General features: G+C 31.3%; 1 protein-coding gene across 3 annotated transcripts in view; it reads left to right on the top strand.

The window, feature by feature from the left end:
* Positions 1 to 6394: 6394 nt before the first annotated feature.
* LOC108906959 overlaps positions 6395 to 24856 on the top strand; it is a 90595-nt gene continuing 72133 nt past the window's right edge. The window contains exons 1-2 of one of the 3 annotated variants that reach the window (XM_018710411.1): positions 13123 to 13275; positions 19812 to 20120. In XM_018710411.1, coding sequence (XP_018565927.1) covers positions 20000 to 20120 — 121 coding nt within the window. In that variant the 5' untranslated portion in view covers positions 13123 to 13275; positions 19812 to 19999. Of the gene's footprint in view, positions 6435 to 13122; positions 13276 to 19804; positions 20121 to 24856 lie in introns of those variants that run through there. The other 2 variants (XM_018710412.1, XM_018710415.1) reach the window with 2 other exon arrangements.

Genomic DNA, 24856 nt, shown 5'->3' with positions numbered 1-24856 from the left:
ATAATTTTGACGTTTTGCTTGGTCGAGTGTATGGCACGTGTGTTTATGGCTGTCAGTAGCATTGTCTATTGTGAGCATAGAGCGGAACACGGCTTAAACACACAGATTTAGACTATTTCTGTTACTACATCGCTTATTAGCATTAATATAAATTACTACTGTTTATTTATTTGAATGTCGTCACAAAGTTTCCGATGTCTAGTTATTTATTTATTTATTTAGACAAGACACTACCCTACAGAAATTCCAATTGCAGGGTAGGTACAAACAGAAAACTACATCATACACTACATGATATGAGATAAGTAACAATACAAAAAAAATTAGACAAACCAATATAAATGAAAAAAACAAATATAATTTAATTTGTAAATGAAACTTTTTTAATTATGGCTATATTACAATTTAAAATATCAAACTGATTTTGAAGCAGATTATATTTATCACACATTTGAAAAAGAGGAGAGTATTTTTGAATATTAATCCTTGACATAGGTAAATAAAACAATGAAGAAAAACGAGATGATAATCTAGGTATATGAAAATGAATTAATTAATTAATAACTTATATAAAAATATCAATTGCGCAATCGTTCTGCGTTCCTCTAAACTGCGAAATGAAAATCTATTTAAAAGGTCTATTGAAGATCTATTTAAATTGAGGGATACCAATAGGTGGATAATTGCCATCCTCTCTAAAAATTGCAGCCTTTAAGAAACGTCTCTGAACTCTTTCTATATTAGTTATGTAAATATTATAGTAGGGTGACCACACAATGCAAGAATACTCTAATTTAGATCTAACAAAAGCTGAATATAACAATTTAAAAGTAGAGGAATCATTAAAATCCTTAGTAGTAGTACAAAACCTAGCATTTTAAACCTTTCGTTCGTAATCATATTAATATGGTACGAAAAAGACAATTTACCATCAAATATTACACCTAAATCAGGGATGGTATGTGGCCTGGTAAGAATAGTATTATCAATACCGTAATCAAATACAATCGATTGCTGTTTGAGAGAGAAGTCATGACATAACACTTTTTAATACTAAGCTGTAAGTTATTAATATTGCACCATAAAACAATTTTATTTAAAGCAGATTGTAAATTTAAACAGTCATTTCCGCTACTTATACTATAGTATAGAGCTTCATGTCATCAGCATATAATAAACAATTAACATCAGTTCCAACCACAATATCATTAATGAACATATTAAAGAAAAGAGGACCAAGAACCGATCCTTGAGGTACACCAGAAGTAGCTACAAATTCTATCGACAGCCGGCCATGATATTCAATAAATACATGTCGATTTAATAAATAAAATAAAAAGAAGTGTAGTAAGTCCTTTGAGAAACCGAAATTATTTAATTTAGTCAAAAAAATACCATGATCAAGCCGATCAAAAGCCTTTGTGAAATCGGTGTATATTACATCTACTTGCGAATTCGAATCAAAAACACCTGAGATATATTGAGTTATACACAGAAGGTTGGAGGTGGTGGATCTGCCCTTAAAAAACCACGTTGATATTCATTTATTCGATTCTTTGCAAATGACCACCTTGTTTATAAACAGGAATTACTTTTAGAGTTTTTTAATACACTAGGATAAGTATTACATCTAATAGACAAATTAAACAAAATGGCAAGAAGTATAGCTAAAACGTAGGCACAATCATTAAGTACAAATGCAGGGATTTTATCTGGGCCCATAGTATTTTTGGGTTTGATTTTTTTAAGGCTGAAATCACCTCTGCCTCTGTGAACTGATTCAGTCGAAACAATGCAGTGCCTGTATCCGTTAATGAGTTAACAGAAACAAAACTGGACTTAATAAAAGTACTACTACAGTACTGAGCATACATCTCAACCACTTCACCAGTACCTTCATAAGAATTATCTTGGTAATACAGAATTTATTGGGATTGATTTTAATACTGTTCTCAATGTTACGACAATAATTCAGATATTTACATTTAATTTCATTTTTTATATAAGTTCGTAAAAATTCAAATTCCTGGCGAGCTAGTGGATCATAAAATATTTTATAATCACGCAAAGGTTTATGCTTTAATTTAATACTTTTAATAATATTCTGAGTAAACCAAGGTGGATAGTTTCTACCTTTTATTGTAGATGCAGGGACATATTTATCAATTAGGAAAAGAGTTTGTCATAAAAATTACAAAAGGCTTCGTTGATATCAGAATAATTTTGCAGACAATACCAATTGGTGGATGCTAGTTCAGTATAGAGCTCAACTAAATGAGCTTTCCGATAATTATAAAATTCAACATCAACCAATTCACTTTTACATTTATATGGTTTTTTCACCTTAAAAAAATTATAATAGTTTAACTTATTATGACTGACACTGAAAAAAAGTTATGATAAAATTTACTTAAAAGTAAAACTATAAACTAAAATCCAACTAGCAATTTACTTGTTGACTACAAAAATGAGAAAAATTCTAACAACGCGCTATCAACGGCTACAACAACTATTAACCTCTTTTCTGTTCCAGCGATTTTCAATAAGTTTTCAACTCTGATTATTGTTAATTTCAGCGGTTTTGATTACTTAAAATACGTTTTATCAATAAACACACGGACACACAATATCTTTCAATACAAATTGATGTTCTTTTTTAATTTCTAAGATTTTGAAAAACTTCCCCAAACCCTAAAAACAATTAAAGTGTCAGTTTGTAATACAAAAGTCAAACAATGTAATATGTGAGTAAACGATTTGTGAAACGGGAATGTCTTTGTAAACAGAACGTTCCGCTTCCTTAACCTGAAACAAAATTACACCAATATTGAATAAAAAAAAATTATCAATTCTCTTTTCGCTACGTACTTCATTAAAGAAAATGAGTCATTCTACATCCGCCGCAATCACCACGCAATATCAGAACATCTTGACACACCGGTACAGATGAGGTGTCGCACACGCAAAGTCCTACTTTGAAAACCGTAACCGACAGAATCAATACGCCTGAAACTTTCAATTTCAGCGGTCCTTTCGCGGCCAACCGCTAGGTGGCGCCACTTCCCGCTCCCTTCCGCATGTGATTGTCAATTGTTTGAGAAAACAACCCCGCCCGCCCTATAATGTCCGGTCCACAGCTAACACTGATAATTTTCTTTATACTCTAACACAGACTGTTGCTCAAGTTATATTTAGTACAATTGTAGTACAAACCGTGCGCGAAGATAAGCGAGTGAAAACAATGGGTTATTATATGTGAAGTGGTCCCTTATTGATTCGGCAAGGGTAAGTAACCCCGTTTTGGTGGTGGAATTTGTAGTATTTTGGTGCCTCGTCCTTTCACATTTTGAAAATAATACCAAAGGCCTATTATACAAATATCTATCGGTACGTTCTTTTTTATTGTTATACAATACAGAGATACTAGAAATTTATTAGATAAAAGGAACCTGTTGTCTTTGAATCGATTTTACTGCATGAATTTTGGTTGGCAGGTTCAAAACGGAAAACTAGATTTGATTATAATTCCTGCTAAGTTGTATCGTTCGGTGAGTTTTATTTTCTATTCTTAAATAATGAAACGTTTAAAAAATGAACAATGCATAACGTTTTGAATAGTTCAATATATTTTAAGAAAAGATTATTTACATTATTATTGACATGGGAAAATCAACATTGCGCAAAGGTCAGGCAAGTTTTATTGACATAATAATGAAAAACGGGTTATTAGAACCTCTAGGAAAGCAGAATTATTTCAAATATAAACATTTCAAGGAAACAATCCTTCAAATTTAGAGAACGTTACACAATAACCATGGAGTCAATTTTGAAATCATAAATTGTTAGTTTTTGGGAACTATATTACTACAAATATTATGTTTTAAAGGGAATTTGTTCAGAATAACCAAAATGTCGAAAGTTAATGGTAATACCAAAATTTAAGTTTAAAAAAGAATTCGGAATATCGTCACCATGGCACTATTTTGAGATCAAGAGTCAAATTTCACAAATTCTAGTAATTAAATTAGTGGCTTTGTAACAACGTAAAGTATTTTCAATAGTAAAAAAAATGTAAAGAATAAATACAATTCAAATACAAACTGTTTTCAATAAATATTAGATGAAATGCTTGAAATAAATTATTAAGGACCAATGAACCAGGAATTCTAACAATCACTATGGCTAAAAAAGGTAGAATATCAATAATGGAGCTAAGAAAGGTATATTGGTTATCTTATTCGTGATAACAACCTCCAGGTTCATAAAGAGTGGCTAAACGATAAGTGAAAATAGCTGCTCAGATAACTTGAAAGCCAACACGCTCTATAGTAAAAATCCCTTTACTTTCAATAATTTTCTCTTTTGCATCTACGAAGAAAACGTATCTAATAATTCCCTTATTTCCTTTATTTCCCTTTATTTATTCACTCACAGACAAAAATATTGCATATTTTATTTTGTCATTATTTTTCTTGTTTTAAAAGTATACGGATGTATTTCGGATAAACCTAGCCCCTTAGACATAGCCTTTATAGCCGAATAATGAATATACATATAGCCATAGCTATATAGAATATATAGCTGAATAATATTACAAATTACAAACATATCATTGTGTGCCTTGATAGCTAACAGTGGCTGCTGTTTTGTTTGTTGTGGTCCGAATGACATTTCTAGTGCTTTATTTCCTGTTTCGGTAGTTTTGGTTAGTGTGATGCCACATTTAAACAAGGTAGTTTCTATTAAAATTATTACGTTAGCCAACGAGGGTTACAGACAAGACGATATTGCGGAAAATTGAAATCAATCGACTATTTCTCGTATAGTAAAACGATACAATAAGAATGGAGAATACAAAAGATGGCCTCGTCAAGGACGTAAAAGATGTACAACGCCAAGATATGATCAATATTTGAGAATTCAGCAAAATCGCTCACTTACAGCTCCGCATCTGAAAAATAAATTACTGATTACAAGACAAGTTAATGTACGTGTTAAAACAGTAATAAGGAAACTTAAAGAAGTCAGTTTAAACCCGAAACGTCCTGCTAAAGTTGCTAGGCTTCTCCCACGTCACAAAACCAGACGGTTACTGTTGGCAAGAGCCCAGTCTAATTGGAATGAACATCAATGGGAAAAAGTCCTTTTCACAGACGAAACAAGAATACAATTATGGAAGCTAGATGGACGTGCTCGAGTATACAGAAGAACTGGGGAACGTTTTACAGAATCAAATCTTGCACAAAACATTAGCTTTGGTGGGGGTTCCATTATGCTTTGGGGAGGATTAGTTGGGAGAGTCGCACTGAGCTTGTTAGGTAAATTTAAGAATGGATGGTGACTGGCACATACTCAACATCCTTGAAGAGCATGATTTGCCTTCTGTCGCCTTCATTGGGTACGATAACTTTGTGCTAATGCATGATAAAGCCCGTACCTTGAAAATGTCGTCTTTGACGCTCTAGAGTGGCCATCAATGAATCCTGATGCTAATCCTGTAGAATATCTATGGGACAAGAAACCATCAAAGATCTTCTGCGGAGCATGTCTAGGAGGATGCAGTCTATCGCTATAGGTAGAGGGAGAAATTTTAAGTACTAAACTTTTATTATGTAGCCTTAGAATCCAAAATCAGGCTATTTTATTAGTTCCTCTACGAATCTGTTGTCAAGGTTCAATATGTAACTTATTTGACTGTAATATACGTAAAACACTCCAGTGCAAGGTATCTAATGATAAAAACCACAAAAATACGAAAAGTTTTAAGGAAAAAAAATTAAATAAAAGAAATAACTTGAAATAAAATATGCAATATTTTTGTTTGTGAGTGACCTATTAAATAAATGAAGAATCGAGAATAGCAAAAATACAAAAGCGTAATTAACCAAAATATTCTTTCTATATGCTGACCTCTATTTTAAGCTTCTTTTTTCAGATGAGTTACTAAACACGATGCTTCCTCATATTGACTGCGGATGAATTCATTTCAGGTAAGTCCATTAAAAACAAAAGTTCCCTTGTTATAGTAAATTTAAAAATAGGGTACTCTGAAATCGGCAGCGAACATTTGTCAATGCCTATGATTCATTTTAACCTCATTAATAGAAAGAAAATAACTTTCTATTACTTCTAAGGTGAATCAGGCGGTTCATTGGACAAACGCCAATTTCCGGGCAATTTTACAAAAATATAGGTAGATATTACAAAGAAGATTAATGTAAATAACGCAGTACTGTCTAGAAAGTCTTTATGAAAATTGAAAAAGTAAACGAATCGTTTAAAATTTTATATCTTTCAATTGACCCTTACATCCAGAAGCTTAAACCCCAAACACATCAAGCTCCGATTTAAATCAGGATATTCGCCCTATTAATTTTATTACTTCTGCTTGCAGGATTTAATGACGGACAATTACAGGGGGCCAGTATTAATTGGTAAGTTATTACCTATATTTCTCTAAAACAGTATACGCGTCTACTTTTAGACACAGTCTTCATAGTTTTATTGAAAACATCAAAATCGAAAAATAGGAATGTAGTAAAATTATTACACGTCCGAAGCATTTTCTAGTACAGTTAAAAGTCAATGAAACCCGTTTGTGTATCATGTTAAAACGTGTAGAGTAGTCTAACCATCGACAGTGCCAGAAGTCCTAAATAGCCACTACCGAAATAGACGTGGAAAATGGTACGACCACGACGCTGTCTAGAAAACAACGCGGGAAAACTTCGCAAGCGTTCCCTAAACTTTTATTTTTAATTTAATTTGATAAATAAATCACTGAGTGTTGCGGAAAACATGTGACGACGATGAACTAAATTTCAAGAAAAGAAAGTTGTGGCGTGGTACTATTATTCTTTCATATCGTGTGTAAATATCCGGGATAAAAACTAATTTTATTATTATTTTTTTATTTTGTCCTGAGGCAGCGGTCATAAATAAAATTCTTCCACATAAAAGTTTACAGATTTGTAAAAATTTACGTACGTTACAGGATTTTTTTTCCATCTTCAAATTTTACAGAAAACCTTATTGTTACGATATTAAAGTCAATAACAAAATATATATTTTTTAATTATTCAACATTATAACTGTAATTTTCAAATTTTTAAATTATCGTAAGTATGCAAGGACAAGTATTGGAATGTTTGTAAAAACTAGCACATTTTTTTCTTTAAATGTATACATACAGGAAGTGTAAAAACCTACAACATATATATTATGTCAAAATAAATTCAAGATAAACCATCAATACCGGTTTTATTTTTTACAGAATTTGAATTGATTATAACACAACCCCACAAAAAAAAAAGAAAAGTCGTAATCTGGATGACTGGCCATGGTATTCCTATGTATTTTTCGACGCTGAAGGTCAAAAAAATTCGTATACCCCTTACATTTTTTGTAGAGCTAAAAATATCCGTTAAATAAGGGTAAAGTTATATAATACTTTATGAATACAGCATAGGATTATGTATGGTGTGGCTTATCGAATAAATTTCTTCCGTCAAGGCGTGGATGGTCGTGTTCTTGTTTGCACAAACCTTAGATTTCGAAGTTATATAATACTTTATGAATACAGCATAGGATTATGTATGGAGTAGCTTATCGGGTAAATTTCTTCCATTAAGGCGTGAAAGGTCGTGTTCTTGTTTGCACAAACCTTAGACTTCAAAAACCCCCAAAGAAAGTCCAACGGCGTTAAATCACATGATCTAGGTGGCCACTTCTGATCAGCAAAACGGGAAATTACACGACCAGGAACTGGCTCATGTATTTCAAGTAGCACCATCTTGTTGAAACCACATGTCCCCTACATTCATATCTTACAAATTGGACTCAAAGAACTGGATTACTATGTCGTGATAACAATTTGGAAAAAGAATGATTCGATGATGCCCCTAGTCCAAAATCCGCACCAAACAGTGATCCGTTGTGGATGCATTTGTTTCTCAACTTGTGGATTTTCAGAAACACAAATGCGACAATTTTCTCGAGTAACAAAAGCTTTTAAGACAAAAATGAGCCTCATCGCACTGCGGGGTCAGTAGGCTTCAGTTCTGGAGCCAATTCAACTTTGTAAGCAAGAAATTGCAAATTTTTCGTGAGTGAATGTTGTAGAGAGCTTCTTGAAATGTTCAATTCTCGATCACGACGCAAAATTGATGTTCCTGGACTCTCAGCAACACTCTCACGAACTGCTTCGATGTTTTGTATTGAATGACTTGTTGAAAGACGGCTAGAGTGTTTAAGATCGCTAATTGATCTAGTTTCCCTGAATTTTTCAATTAATCTCTTCACAGTTGAAGTTAAATCACTGTTTCAACCATATTCTGTACGAAAATTGCAAACTGTAGCTGCCAAACTTTCATTATTTTTAAAATATCAGCTGCCATGCTGTCTTTTTTTTATGACGCATAATTCAAATCTTACGTGAATTTTGGGACACCCTATATTATGACATAAGCAATCGACCATAACAGACATAAAGGAAATAATAATATGGAAATTATCGATGGGATTTTAAAGGTGTTAAAGTTCCAGCTAAAATTTACGTACTCAAACTCTGCACATCCCACATAAGCAGTTACAAACTTGTAAGCCATACGATTTTCTGAGCTGGGATTCGAACAAAGATCCAAAGTTTGCTCTGCAAGCAGTTAGTATAACTTGCGGTGAAATTCACATTTCAAAGCTTACTTGAATTGTTCTCTAACTCAGTTCCTATCAGTCTGATCACCAATACCCTCACAAGAGAATGAATACATTCATAGCTAAAATCACATATAGCAAACTTAAAAAAATAGTAATAATAACTATGTTTTGAAATTCAGTTTTATGGATATTAGAGGAGAAGAAATAGGATTCGGATGTCGTACTTTTAACTCCAAAAAATGACGCAATAATTGCCACATAATTACCAAACATTAACGCATTTCCTTGGCAGATGGTCAGTCGCATTTTAGGACCTATTCTATTTTTATGTTATGCTTTGCGTAATACAGCTCATTCACTACTGAAACAGAGCTTTAATAGCGGAAATGAAATAAAATACTTTTCTGTCCAGACTGGACAGAAACACACAGCAACGGTACGATATCCGTGAGTTATTATTTTTTCAACTAGCAAAACTATTAAATATTAAATTTAATATTTAACAGCTATAAGTAGCAGGTGATAAGAATATTTACGAAATGACAAAACGACTTGCATACTACCCAAAAGCTTTCACCTAATTTTGTTAGTTAAAACTTTTGGAACATCATGTGTGCTTATACGGCAAATTTGCACTATAAACCTAAATTGATAAATAATGCAGGAAATTTCAATTTTTTTCTACTCATAAACATGAAAGTAAGGAGCTTAGTCGACACGAAAGTGGTACTTTATCTCTTTTAAGACGAAATAGTATGTATATTAAGCTATAACGTTGATAAAAGCCTTACCACGTTAAGGAAAAGTTTTCGAAAATCTGTTATGAACGTAAGAATCGTTTAGTTCTGCTATTTTTCGCAAAATGAAAGAAATTTTGCATTAAAATTTATTATTTTATTTATAGTTTAAAAATATACGTAATAATATAATAAAATGCCAAGCGCGATTTTTATTAAACAAATATAGTTATGAAAAAATAATATTTTTGTCCCTAGAAAGGAAAATGAAAATGTCATATTTATGATTTTTTTTTAAACTCTAAACTAAATTTTTACGAATTGTTTCATCAATTAACTCCATGTCAATGAATAATTTTTTGATAATACCTAAAAATACTAAAAAAACAATACATAGGTATTTGAAAATCGCTATGTATTCTTTGAGTGAAAATAGTGAGTTTCGTTACGACATTTTTCATAAAGGTGTTTCTATTTCTAGATCCAAGGTGTCAAATTTACAATTAAAAAAAAAACAACCTCCGCTTAACCCATTTATACAGGGTGTGGGGTGGTTGCCGCAGTTTTTTCGTGAAAAAAAGTGCATCGTTTTCGACATACAGTGTTTAAATTTAAATTTTTTGTTTATTTTTATTAATTATTTCAAAGATATTGACTCGAAATTTGTTGGTTGTATTTTATTTAGAAATATTGACAGCAACCTACTAGATAATGTGTCAATTACTCTACCATTATTTATTTTTTTACGCAACATTTTTATAAAACAAATCTGTTTATAACCTCAAATAATGTCCTAACACAAATTTTAAAATCAAAATTTCTATTTTTGAGGTGGGAAGTATAGCTATACAAACAGAGTAAAAGCAGGAGTTGAAATTTGTATTTTAAAATTTGTATTAGGACATTATTTAAGGTTACAAACAGATTTGTTTTGTAAAAATGTTGTGTAAAATAATGAATAATGGTACTTCTTTCTTGAGTATTTTCGTATTTTTTTAATTTATGAGCACCCTTGTGCAAAACCGTACTTGTCTTATCAACTTCGACGTCACCTGTTACATGAGTGTTGTATAAGAATGAAAACGTGTATTGACCGTTGTAGAAGGAAGCACAAAAAACAAGCGCTTAGGTAGGGAATTCTGGAAGGAAGCCGAAATAGTTGAAGATAGGAGTTCAAGTGAGAACAGTGTGCAGATGGGTAATAAGACGATCGGCGGGTAGTGTGACAAAGTAGTGGAAAATTAAGTGATTAACCGGTATTAGTTAGCAGGTAATATTCTTTAAGTACTTTGTTGTTAATTGTTATATAATCTTATGATTGTGATGGTTATAGATGTTTCATGATAATAATTCTTTGTATGTTTAGCTTTCATTGTCTTACGCTCAGGGGCGTATATTTTTCTAAGGTAAAATTGTTACAATTATTATTAAAGACTGTTCATTATTTATTACATGTTAAAATATGTATATTTTGTCGTGACTGCCCAGATATTGCAATATCAACTTCTTTGTTTCACTTTTAACTTGATTTATCAGGATTATGTTGTTCTTTGATTTTTTGTTCTCACTTTATGTCATACGCATATAAAAGCTGTGTTGAATTTATTAACATTTTCGCCCTTGATTATTATTATTGTTGTTGTTCTCCGAAATCTCAACTCATAGCTGGATTACCTCCCGTATGGGACTCCAGTACCTTACCTATTATTATTATTATTATTATTATTATTATTGTTGTTCCTCTGAAATCTCAACTATAGCTGGATTGCCTCCCGTATGGGACTCCAGTACTTTACCTATTATTATTATTATTGTTATTGTTGTTATTATTGTTGTTGTTATTATTATTATTCTAACCTCTTCAGTTTTACTTGGAAGTGTGTATGTCTAATTTGAGTGAGAAATTAAATAAGTCCAGTTTTAATTATCATTAGCAAAGGTTCTTAATGTATGCCTTTGGTTAGCGGTTGTTTTGTATTTATATTTGGGTGGTAAGAGCAACGATCGTGGGTTTCTCTGCCATGCTCTTTCCCCACAAGAGCTCTAGCTCAAGAGCATGGCACTCTCATTCTATGTTAAATGGTTGTTAATGTTTTTGTTGTTCTTTCTATTTGTCACATGTTTATTTGAAGATTGTTGTACATAAATAATAAAGTTAGGTGTGTTTACTCTGTTTTTGTTTTATAAAATTAAACCATACATCTCCTCAAAAAAAGTTAGTAGCCAGCGCCCTCCGGCCAATTAAAAAAAAATAGATACAGACAACGTAGGTATTCCTTATAACGATCAAATATTTCTGGCCACCACTACGTTTGTATTCTTTTTACGATCGAACCTAGGGTTGTTATACTACACCCTGTATATCTAATCTAAGATGTTTGTATGACAATCTCATTTTTTATAAAGAGTGAAATTTTTCGATAAAGTCAAAAACAAAAGAGTATCGCCTCTTGTCAACTCCATCCGTGGACACACTGTATATACATTATTAATAAACTTTATTGTACTTAAATTCTCAAGTTTTTACTAAATTATTTTATTAGAAAAGTAAAAAAAAATAAATAATAATATTTGCTTTCTTTAAAATCGTTTATTAACGATTTTTTTTCATAAAATTTTCCTTTTAAATTTTTTAAATAAGCTATTTCGATGGGAAATTCAATTCTCTAAATAATTTTTCCTATGAACTATAGCGAAATTTTGCTTCGTTTTCAAGCCACAATTAAAAAACTGAAAGGGGTGCATTTTCACCCTTATCTCCAATTTCCACCCTCTAATTTAATACCACTCCGCGGTTTTTTCATCTAAAATGACCCTTTGAACGATTCATGCAATAAAATTGCTTGAACGTCGAAGTTTCTTTTAACCCTGTTTTTTGGATATAAGTCGAATAGAATTAATACCTAAATGAAAACCACGAAAAATATCAGGCGATAAATAAGTTAATACAAGAATTAAATAAGAATAAAACTGCTTATATTTTGTTTACATATTTTTTATTTTCTTTATTTTGAAAAGGGTGAAGAAATCAATTTGACTCGATCGTACAAACATTTAACTACACCTTTCTTTATATCAGTGATTTGAATTAGAATTTAGATCTGTAAGTGTGAGTTAGTTTTCTATGAATACTTGTTTCTAAATATTTGCCGTTTTTTAAATTAAACTTTCTGGAAAGGGTAATGTATTATTGCTTTCTATTTCCATGGTAAATTTAATTGTTGGTTCCTTGTCATTTCAGGAAATTAAAAATATGATGAGGCAGGTTGACATTTATAACTAACAACCGCGTAGTTTTCATTAAGAACTTAGCAATTAAAAAACAAAACGACGAATAATAATTGTCCCCAAACGAGTTAAATTTCTGTTATTTAATAAAGCGCGCACCAGTGCTCCAGTTTCATAATATTTAGTAAAGCTCCCGCAGCCACGTTCCCTTTCTTTACGACCATTCCAAAAATATCCGGCCAGGTCGAAGATTAAAACAAAATCAAAACGCCAACTCTCCCGCATCGAAGACACACATGCGTATATGAATAATTATTTTAAGAATTAAAAATCCACGGCTTTAATCACGACCGGACGGAGTTATCCCCGACAGACGTCCCCGCCTGAAGAATGTCCATGAAACCGCGCGGTTTTCAGCGACGCGTGCGTCGCTGTTTACGCCCGCCGTGACGCGCGAGGCTGTAACGCAGATCTGGAGCGCTTGCTTGGCTCAGTTAGGAGCCTACTTTTGCGCGCCATGTTGGTTTTCAAAGTTTAAATCGTTCACGTGACTTTTATTATTATTTGTGCGTGTTAAAAATCGTTATTTGGTGACGAAACGGCGTTTAAGAATTTGTATAAGTGATGAAAAGTACTACCGGTGTTTCACGCTGAGGTAACTTGATTGTTTTGAGTGGAGGTGGCGTCGCGTATCGCCATTTTGTTGCGTGGGAGGTACAAAATGAAGGAGAAACATAATTAAACACTTTGCCTGCGTTAGAAGAAAAAGTATATGGAAGATCTATTTAGTAAGCGTGTTTCATGGAAAGTCTGGCGTCAGCATGACCGGAGAGTTTTTTTTTTAGTTAAATGTGGTAAACAGATCTGCCCGGTGCCAAAACAGTGACGAACCAATTTGGCATCTAAAAAAGTACGAAACAACTGCTGCACTTCTTGTTAACTTTATTGCATTTATTCTCTTAGAGCAGTGATTCCTAAAGTCAGTTCATAATTCTAAATTATAAAATTAGTAAGAAAGAATATCTACAAACATCAGTTCACTGACCTCAATTTGAACCAAATAATAGTAAAAAAATATCTCTAATAGTTATAGCTTTATGCCTGTCAATTACCAATTTTTACACAGTATTTGGTATGAAAATGACAAATATACTATTTAGAGTACCAAAGAAAGTCCACAACATAGGTTAATAATGACAATTACATGAAAATAATTAATTCGTGAAGTAGGTATACAGTATGTTTCGCGTCAAATGAATACAAAGCCATAGCTTCCTTCACAAGGGAAATAGTGAATTTTTTTACTAGGTATTGTTTAAAACTAGTTTTTACAAAATGCAATATTAGCAGAGTAATAGGATTATTTTTATAATGGCTGATAAATATAGGTAGGTACATAAGATTAAAGGAGAATCGTGAAATATTAACACTAAGAAAATTTTCTCATAAAATGTTCCAGTTACTTTTTTAAATTTTTTATTTTCTGTCGATTTGTTCCGTAAAAAACTATACAGAGTGATTCACAAATGGTTACCAAAAATGAAACCCCGTATTCTTTGGTGAATTTTAAGGGGAGTCTTTTCTATGTTTTTATCTAATTTAAAAACTAGTAAATGAAATAATTTGAAATTGGGCACATGTATTTATGTAAACATAGTCCAAAATCTGATTACTTTTCCTAAAATTTACATGCTCCAGTGGCGGAGGTACAGGGTATCCGTGGTATATTTTTCTAAATAAAATAATACGCCACTGCTTTACGGTAACAACCATGATTTTTTGGATTCGTCTTTCAATTTTCTATAAATTACTACTCTCTTATGTTTTTCGAAAAAACGCCTGATTTTCGAGTAAAACTTAAAAAACCAACTGAAAACACTTTTACTTAAATGACATGACCAGCACTTCGGTTGTTTATTCGAATAAAGAAATTAATAACATTAGCCATTATTTTAATGATTTTGTTCGAGTAAATGCTTTAAAATACCTCCATTTCCACGAACACAGGCCCGATATCTTTTTAGTAACGAAAATGTAATTTGTTCGAAAATAATTGTTTGAATCTGATGAAAAGCATTATTTATTCCTTCTTCTAACTGCTCGGAATGTCAAAGCTGCTATCGCAGCCCGCCATGTAATTTTAAAAAGCATTATATTCGAATATCGAAGTGTGTTCTCAGTTCCATTTTTAAGTTTTACTCGAAAATCAGGCTTTTTCGAAAAACATAAGATATTAGTAATTTGTAGAAAATTGAAGGACGAATCCGAAAATACCATGGATGTTACCGTAAAGCAGTGGCGTACTATTGTATCTAAAAAAAATATTCCACCGATACCCTGTATCTCCACCACTGGAGCATGTAAATTTTAGGAAAAGCCCTCAGATTTTGGACAATGTTTACGTAAATACATCTGCCCAATTTCAAATTATTTTACTTGCTAGTTTTTAAAAATTAGTAAGTGAAATAATTTAAAAAAATTAAAAATGTTTTTAGAAGTGTATCTTTTTAACGAAGCGTCCTAGATAAAAACTTTATAGGAAAGACTCCCCTTAAAATTCACCAAATAATACGAGGTTTCATTTTTGGTCAACACTTGTGAATCTCCCTGTATACATATACATTAAAGTTAATTTCACTTAAATTAAATTAGGTACAGGATTTCACTGCAAATAAATACAGATTCATAATTTCCTTCACAAAGAAGGTCTGGAAAAAATTTAAATGCCATCTTAATGCACTAATTGGCACCATAGTGTAGACTCTCGATGAAACTATGGCGTCATCAGAACGAAAAAGCAAAATGGCCAACGAGAATAAAGTAATATCAGCCAAGGCGATGGATAAAATTATAGATATTGATAAGTTTTTACATAATATGCAAAATCAGCAGAATAGCCCTCTTAATATAATAGCAATGTATGTGAAATCTCAAAATTTTGAAACTTTTCTATTAAAAAATCAAATCAAAAATTACATTCAAATTTCATTTTTAGTAGATTCGTTTCTTAGAAAACTGTATACTTATTTTTCAATACGGTGTATTTAAGTGAAACATGCTGTATATCTAATAACTTTAATATGTTCTACTATCGATATGATTAAAAAACAAAAAGAAGCTTCAAGTTATCAAATAGTTTTATTAACTTGGTATGGTTTTACGATTTTCTTACGACTGGATATTTTGAGTTTGTCGCCATAAAACCATAAAAGATGAACAAACAGAATACTAGAAAATAATTCCTAACTCATTCCTACCGATTACGCTTAAACAAATTGAATTTATACCAACAGTATTTGCATTTAAGACTATAATTTTAATTTCTTACGTATCACATGAAACAGTTAAATTGAAAAATATTTTATTAAGTAAAAAGAAAATTGAAATTTATTTTAAGTTTCAAATTATTGTGAACTAACATTTAAAAAAGTAAATCAAAATAAACAGATTATGGTAAATAATTATTATCTATTAATAACTAATTTTAGATTTTGTAAACTACTACACTACCATTACTAAAATAAACAATTGTTGAATGGAATGAATTGTTGATGGACATGAATACTTAAAAAAACTGATAAGAACAGAAAAATATTAGGAAACAGACTCGGAGACATACAGAACAAAACAGCTGCACAATTAAATAAATGAGCAAAAATTGTCCCCCGTTTGCTTCTATGCAACTTAATTTTTCTCGAAAATGGTACACGCTACCGAATTTCGACAAGTATACTTTTTTTTGTAGTATGCCTTATAGTTTACAGAACTGTTTAGAAATGTAATAAACTTTAACTTTTAACATTTTTTTTTTCGATTGTACCCCTCCAATTACCTGTATCGGCGACACTGCTTTTCAGAAAGAAAACGTTTGCATATTATTGTTAGCGCACAGTTGATGTTTATTCGTGTACAAATTTTGACATTTTTATCTTTAACGGATTTAAAGATAATTAAGGAAAACCATTTGGAAAGTAATAACTTCAACACATTGTATCTCGAAAACAGAGTGTCTAAGAAAAAAACTTTATATGAACTACCCCTACTATTTTTCCATGAGGAACTTGCACACAAGTTTTTTTTTTAAACATGAACGGGACACCGTGTATAAATTATTAATAGCAACTTTAAGTAAAACTACCTAAAACTGAAAGCAATTACTCGAGAATAGTAATTAAGAATTATTTTGTTACTCCATAGCGATAAGGGACTAACACTCTTCCCAAAAAAATAACTCCTTCGTCGCCCCTCAAGACGAACACCCCATAAATATACCATAAAAGCCATAATTCTCTCCGCCCTTTGTTAATTCGAGAAGTTAACACTAATTATAATCTACTTGACAAAGAAAACTAAAATAGGCCCGTACCTCCCCATTTAACCAGAGCCAGCACCTACCGTTGGTTAAAATATTCCCATAGCACACATGAATAGACCCTCACAGTAGCGAGAAAACCATATGTGCGGCTGTTTATGTACATGTGTGATGTGTCACAGAGAACAGCGAATACTTGTCGCTTTTTTTATAAGTTACTCGGTACTCGTTCAAACCAAGTTTAGTAGTCATGGCACATGGTTTGAGAGACCTACTTACATATTTTAATTGTTGCTTATGGGAAATTGTACCTAACTATGAAAAGTTGTAAGTCTAAATCTGTAATTGAAAATGATTTACTTCAAGCCAGTGGCGGGTTCTGATTATTTTATCTGGGGAGGTTGGTACAACTTTTTACTATTCAGAAAACGAAATATTTTCAAACGTGTTATCGTTATTTGTCTTGGTTTCTAAATCTGTCAATTAAAAAAAATCTGCAAGCGATTTTTAGAATATCATAAATTAAATTTATGGAAAATTGAAAATGCTACGTCTGTTTGTTGCAGTAATAAACTGAAAATTTAGAAATAAAACAATAATCTTTCAGAAGATTTTTTAAGGCAGCTTATTATTTGAATTAAAATCCAGAATATTAACGATATGGTTAAAAATTTACATTCAGTTTAAGAATACAAATTGAGATTCGCGAATTGCGATTCAAATTACATACAAGCTGTTACAAATTCGCTTCTCACTACAGGGATCTCGGAAACGGTAAGAGATACGAAGTAGCTTAAATGGAGGCAAAGTATGCCTCTAAGAAATCAAGGCTAACATTATTAGTTTTCGAAATATTTGGAAAAAACGAAATTTTGGAAATTCGTTCTTGTTTAATTTCAACCTTGTTTGAAGTGATATTGAAAAAAGAAGAACACTTTCTCATGGCAAATATTTGCCCTCTATCGAATGGCATAATCAATTTTGATATGTAACGTTTCGTCTCTCCAGGACCATCATCAACTTCATTTTTTTAAATATGACCCTAGAAATTTTATTACATTTTTTGCAAGCCTTCATGACCCGTAATACTGTACTGTCTCAGTTCGAACCAGATTCAGACGTTTTGTCTCGAAAAAATCATTTTCAATGTATTCGTTGCAAAATTTAATTTTTTTTTTAGATTCCTATGTTTCTTAAATTATCATACACTGTAAGTATCGTTAGACCCTGTGAAATCCACCTAGTTATTTAAATTATTACCATCACACGTTACAATAAAACATTATTAGAGTTTTAATCCCGTGCTCATAGTTATTTCTAGGTTTCTCGAGTGCTCAAGATTCAAATAAATTTCGATCTAATTTTTTCAGGATATTCATACAAATACATCTGCCATGCTCGTTACAGTTGCGGTTACAGGTATAATAAATTCTGATATTACGCTGATCTTCATTTTCAACATTTGCCAAAACGGAAACGTTTTTGAACATTTACTGTAATTTTTTAAGTATAATATTTATTTGTTTTGATTGTTCATATGCATTTTTAAGAATTAATTTGTCATAATGAAATTAAAATTGTAGTAATGTTTTAATATTGATGCAACAACTTATCTAATTATGTATGACCAGGTGATGGAGATTAAATCTCTAATAATGTTTTATTGTAACGGGTGATGGTAATAGTTTAAATAACTAAGTGGATTTCACAGGGTCTAATGAACGAATACACTGAAAATGAATTTTTCGAGACAAAACGTCTATATATGGTTCGGGCTGAGACAATACAGTATTGAGGCTCAAGAAGGCTTGCAAAAAATACCTATAATAAAATTTCGAAGATCGTATTTAAAAAAATTGATTATAGCCCTGAAGAGACGAAACGTTACATATAAAAATTGATTATGCTATTCGATAGAGGGAAAAAGTTCCCATGAGAAAGTATTCTTCTTTTTTCAATATCACCTCAAAAAAGGCTGAAATTAAAGAAAAACGGATTTCCAAAATTTTGGTTTCTTTCAAATATTTCGAGAACTAATCATGTTAGCCTTGATATTTTAGAGGCATAATGTTGGTCCCCTAATTATGCAACTTTACCCCCATTTTCCAAGTGAGAAGCGAATTTGTAATAGCCTGTATATCCAAAACATTTTTGTTTATTTCGTGGACTTCGAAGAGTATTATGAAAATCTTAATTTGCAAAAAGAAATTCGCTTCCTGGATTTTGCTACAGACACCACTTAAAACAAATGGGGCTCACAATATGACACAGGAATGCGCCAAAAGAACATGAGGAGCTACAGCGAAAGCTAGAGAGTTTATTTTAACTGGCAAACCATTCAAATAACTACCATAACTGCAGCTCCATCGCAAATCTGTGCCATTAATCATTTATTTAAGATAAATTTTCCAAATTTCTGTTAATAACTAAATAGGTTCTCACAACTGACATCATAAAATGTTTAAATTTAATTTGTTTTTTAAATTTGTACCATTTTGTAACTTATTTTGGACATTGTTTAAAATTGATCTATTGGAATCTTGGTAAATAGACTAACTGCATAAAAAAATTAGCATTAACTTTTAATAAAAACTATTAAACATTTAAAAAATGATACGAATATATGAAAAATATATAGGTATGTCAAATTTAGGCATATAAAATATAATGGAATTACTCTATGAATTAAAATATACATTTATATTTCATCTACACGATATCAAAGATACTTTCGTAATGTATCTTCCCGATTTGTTCATAATTCAGCAGTATAAACAGTTCTTGTTTTACATTGTAAAAACCCTCCACGCCAAAATATGATACGTCGCGACCACACGTCATAACGTCATATCCTGTTTAATGCTAATCCGAGTTAACAGGCAGTGATAACAGAAATTACTGATGCCAATAAACAATTCTTAAAGACTGAAAGTTATTTTCGTCGCGCCCGTAAGGACTGATTCCAAAGTGCTAACTTTATATAAACATTGCACCTAGTTTTAAGTGAATTGACGTTTTTTACTTATAAAAGGGCAGAATGCCCTAGTAAACAGTGACCGGAATAGACATGCTAGGCGTTTTACTGTGCTGCATGATGAAAATCGTGGAGTTTTCCACGGGGAAAAGTCCATACCAGGACAAGGAACCCCGTCGTAGAAGGAAGAGAAAATGCTATATCAGAAGGAACGGTAAGGTCCCATTTTCCAATAAGCTTAGTAAAAGTCTGAGTATGTATGACTCAATTTTTTTAATGACTATTTATAATCGTTTTTGCACAAAATTCCCTTTCGATTTCGTTTATTGTTAAATGTTAAATTTCTTTTAATTATACCCATAGAATGTCCACAAACTGAGAAAAAAAATTAATTATGAGTTTATAAAAAAGTCTGGACCCAACTTAGTTCTAATTATCCTTAATTTTAACAAGTACGCATGCGCAAAATTCCACTACTTCTGGCTGGCTAGTTTTTAAAATTAATTAGTTTGTGTATTAAGTTTAAATCAAATTTTTATAAACAAGATAAAAATATTACGGTTAATACTAATATTTGAGCTTAAAATTACGGTAAGATTAAAACCTAGGTTAGGAATAACTCGATCTTGGGCAATGATTTTATTCATGAAAGTTCCTCTCTTTCTTGAAGCCTCAATAATAATGAAGTTACATAACCTCAGTTACCTTTTTATTTAATATTTTGCCATACCTAATGTTTTTTTTCGATTGTCTATTTTTTCAAATGTGGTTCAATATTACTAGTAACCATAGGCACTGACTGTAATCCATAGGCGCCGGCTAACGGGGGGCTGAGCGGATTTGAAAATAAAAATAATTATAAGCATTAAATTCTGCCATATAATGATATTTAATTGCATTTATTCACTTATAAAAAGTGTGGAATTTCAAAATACCTGTAAAAATGAAATAATGTAGCAAATAATTGCCCTGTATTTTTTAAGCAAATGTAAAAGTAAAACAAATTTGACAACTGTAGCATGTTACAGTTGTAATAAAAATATACCGGGTGATTCGCGGCCCTGTATCTCTTTTATTTTAACAAATACCTATAACAAACCCTATATATTTTTAAATCGCTGCTTAAACTTTATCAAATGACATTATTAGATCGTATCCATGGTAACATATGTCAAAATTGCTATAGTCAACTGTTTTTATTCAAATGGCACACCATATATTTTTTTATCAATACTGGAAGATATTTTTCTTCTGCGTTCAGCAATGTAAGGAAGTCTATAGTTTCATTAGAAATATTGCTAGAAAAACAGCAAAAAAGATTAACCCTACTTTTCGTAGCTTTATTCTGAAAAATGATAACCAGCTGCGGAAACAAGTTATTATGTTTTTTAAAGTAACATATTTTGTTTTTAATACGATAATAATATAACAATTTAAAACAATGCTTATTTCAAATGTTCAAAATAAGCTCCATTTGCTTCCAAACACAGAATAGCTCTGTTTNCATTCTACTCTTATTCTGTTTTTAAGATAAATATCATTTAGGTAAGACCAAAGAAAGAAATCTATAGGAATGAGATCCGGAGATCTAGAAGGCCATTTAACATCTTTATCGAATGTTCTTCATCTCTTGCCCTTCTGAGTTTAAAAACTCTTCTTTTCTTTTGAATTCTGCCGCTAAATTCTTGGCTAACTTTAGCCAGCCTTCTCTATAAATTAAAATCATATCACTAGTATTTCTTGGTTACCGTAAGTATCCATGTTATAATTATTAGTTGTAGATAGAATAAATAGGTACAAAATGTCAATTATTTTTACAAACCGTTATTTAGAAACGTTAAAATTCAGTTGTTTCCGCAGCTGGCTATCATTTTTCAAAATAAAGCTAATGAAAGTAGAGTTAATCTTTTTTTGCTGTTTTTCTAGCAATAGATATTTCTAATGAAACTATAGACTTCCTTATATAGCTGAACACAGAAATAAAATATCTTCCAGAATTGATAAAAAAATATATAGTGTGCCATTTGAACAAAAACAATTGACTATAGCAATTTTGACACATGTTACCATGGAGACGATCTGATAATGTCATTTGATAGAGTTTGTGCGGCGATCTAAAAATATATAGGGTTTGTTATAGCTATTTGTTAAATAAAATAAAAGAGATACGAGGCCGCGAATATCAAACTGAATCACCCGGTACATAACGAACGTTCGCCAGTTGACTTTATTGATGCCTGAGAGCCTTAGTTCTTTTCTGGTTGTAATGAGGCACGTGGCCTAATTATGAGTCAATGTTTTCACAACGTGCTTATTAGAAAAATTATGCGGATACGCCACGCCTTTCGCGCATTTCGCGGCTCATGAGATATTGAAACTACTCTAAGAATGGTGTATGACTGGAAAATTAGTTATTAACGAAATTGCTTGTATAATTGGCAATAATTTTCATTGTAGAATAGTATTCAGTGACAAAACCCTACACTGTTTTGTGCAAATACCTTATCTATAAAGTTTTGGAGGGTCATTATCATAAAATCATTATAAAATGCGTTTTTTCTTTCAAATCGGTTATCGACTTGAAACTTCAAAATTATCGAATTTTGAGAAAATATTTAATTTTAATTTAAAAAAACAATTATCAACAATAAGTACCAAATTAAAAATATAAGCTGACTCTTTAAAAAATGTATGGCATTAACAAAAATAACTTTGAAATGTCATAAAACACTATTGTTATTTATAGTTTGCAGGCAACGTATTTTTTTTTGCTTGATAGGTAAATTAAATAAATCCAAAATTTTATCATATTCATAACACAAGTAATTTACATCTGTCTAGATAGATAATTTTACTACTAATAAATTTAGAGATCTTATTATATCAATTTTCATTTAAGTATCACTATAACGTAAAACCTTCGGAACGTTGATCTTGTTGCAGACTACCCACCGAAAACCCACTTTTTATTTTTGACCAAGCTTCAATTGAATTTTTATGTATTCCTACACCCAGCCATTTTAAATTTCGTTGCCCGCATATCTCTATGATGCGTCCTCGTCCTACATAGTCAATAAATTGTTCTGCCAAGCTAACACTCGGCTCTGCCGGTACATTTGATTAGGTTTCATTGGTTTAAATTTGTTTAATTGTCATATCTTTATTAACGACCTCTTTGCAGAGCCACCGAATAGGCTGCTGTTTGGATAACGGAATTCTACCGAGAGAAGTCGAATAATGAAGGAATGAAGGCTTCTGTTAAAATTCCAGTAACTTACTGGAAACTATTTTTGGACGGTGAACGCCATTTTGCACGCCAATAATTTAATAGCATCTGCCGCTGGTTTAAAAATACTTATATATGAAATTTTAATAATCATTGAGAGGTAATAAATAATGATGTACAGGGTGTTCGGGCGAACCTAATAGGAACAAAGATTTTCCTTATGAACTTTTTCATTTAGACGATTCTTTTTCAAGGTACGTGGTGTCAAAATTAAAATTTAAATTTAAAATAAGATTTTTAATAATCTCTTCGTTGTTTGGCTCTGTGCAATACGTTAACACAATTTTCAAACTAAAACACATATTTTGTGATCAAGACAAATAAATAACAAAAAAAATTAAATCTGAAGCACATCCAAATCGATACCACCCAAGAATATTTTTATAAAACTTAATTCTTTAAATAAAAGAAATTTGATACACGAAAAAAAGTTTAAAAAAATCGAATATTTTACACAAAATTTTTTCCTGCGTCGCTTTGTGTGACTCCTACTTTTATTCGTTCTAAATTTGAGAACCCTCGGAATGAATATTATTACAACCACACTTTTCTCTATTTGTGCTTTTTATCAGTGTGCTCGCTCACAATGAATAAGATCAAAGTTTGAACTAAATGTACTAAAAAATAGCAGCACTATTAAAAAACCTCTTTTAAAATTATAATTTTGGCACCTTATATCTTACAACAAATACGCCGAAATTAAAAATAACAAAAGAAAGTGTCACTATTTTCGCCCAAAAAATTTGTAGTTTTAAAGAAATCTTAAAAAAAATAACAAAAATAATGATTTTTTAATGTGGTAACTGCTATCGCCCCCCCCCCCCTTCCCCAAATGGTCCGAAAAAAAATAAAAGAATTTTCTTTTTAAAAACGTTTAAGATTTCTTGACTGCATAATCTTTTTTCCTTTTTTGGATTGCATAACCTTTTTTTTGTTTGACATTAACTGACAAACGCCCCTCCCCCCAAATCCATGTTTCTATATTTTTCAGAGGTGGGTATCCTTCATGAGATTCATAAATTTCAATTTAATATTTTACGTACATAATTCAAAATGTTTCATTATACATTGGCATTTTTTAAATTATCGCTTTTTTTAGAATCTGTTCTGCAAATTTTCATCCCCTTGTAGTAAACCTCTGTACTAATAGGAACTTCTGATAAAAGACAATTCGCAAGAAATTTGGCATTGAATTGAACATTTGCACAAATAGTTCTATAAAACTGGCGTCTCCGCTTTTGATGAAAATAAAAATACTGAGATATTTATAAATAGCTTTTACAATGTTATTTTCCGGTGATGTTTACGAAAGCAAACAAAATTATCCTCCGGCGCCTGAATGTTGGCAACCACTCATACACCAGCTTGGGAAGTGTGTGAACTAATTTTTCAAACAATTCAGATTATTTGAATATGATTTTGTAAATAATATACATACAAAACATACGAGTATACTTACGTTATTAAAAGAATCACAATACAAATAAATAAAATACTACTAGATGTAATCAGCAGCATGAAAATAAATTTACGTTTCTGCTTTGAAGTATTAATATCGCAAATTTACACATATACCTAAATACGTACGGAGACAAATAATTACCTTTTTCTTGATATGCCTTAACACATTAAATTATTTAATAGTTCACTAATAAGAAATCACA

This window comes from Anoplophora glabripennis, unplaced genomic scaffold, assembly GCF_000390285.2.
Source record: "Anoplophora glabripennis isolate ALB-LARVAE unplaced genomic scaffold, Agla_2.0 scaffold223, whole genome shotgun sequence".
NCBI lineage: Eukaryota > Metazoa > Arthropoda > Insecta > Coleoptera > Cerambycidae > Anoplophora > Anoplophora glabripennis.
Note: the sequence above shows the minus strand (reverse complement) of the source record. Positions and strands in the feature narration are given on the sequence as shown.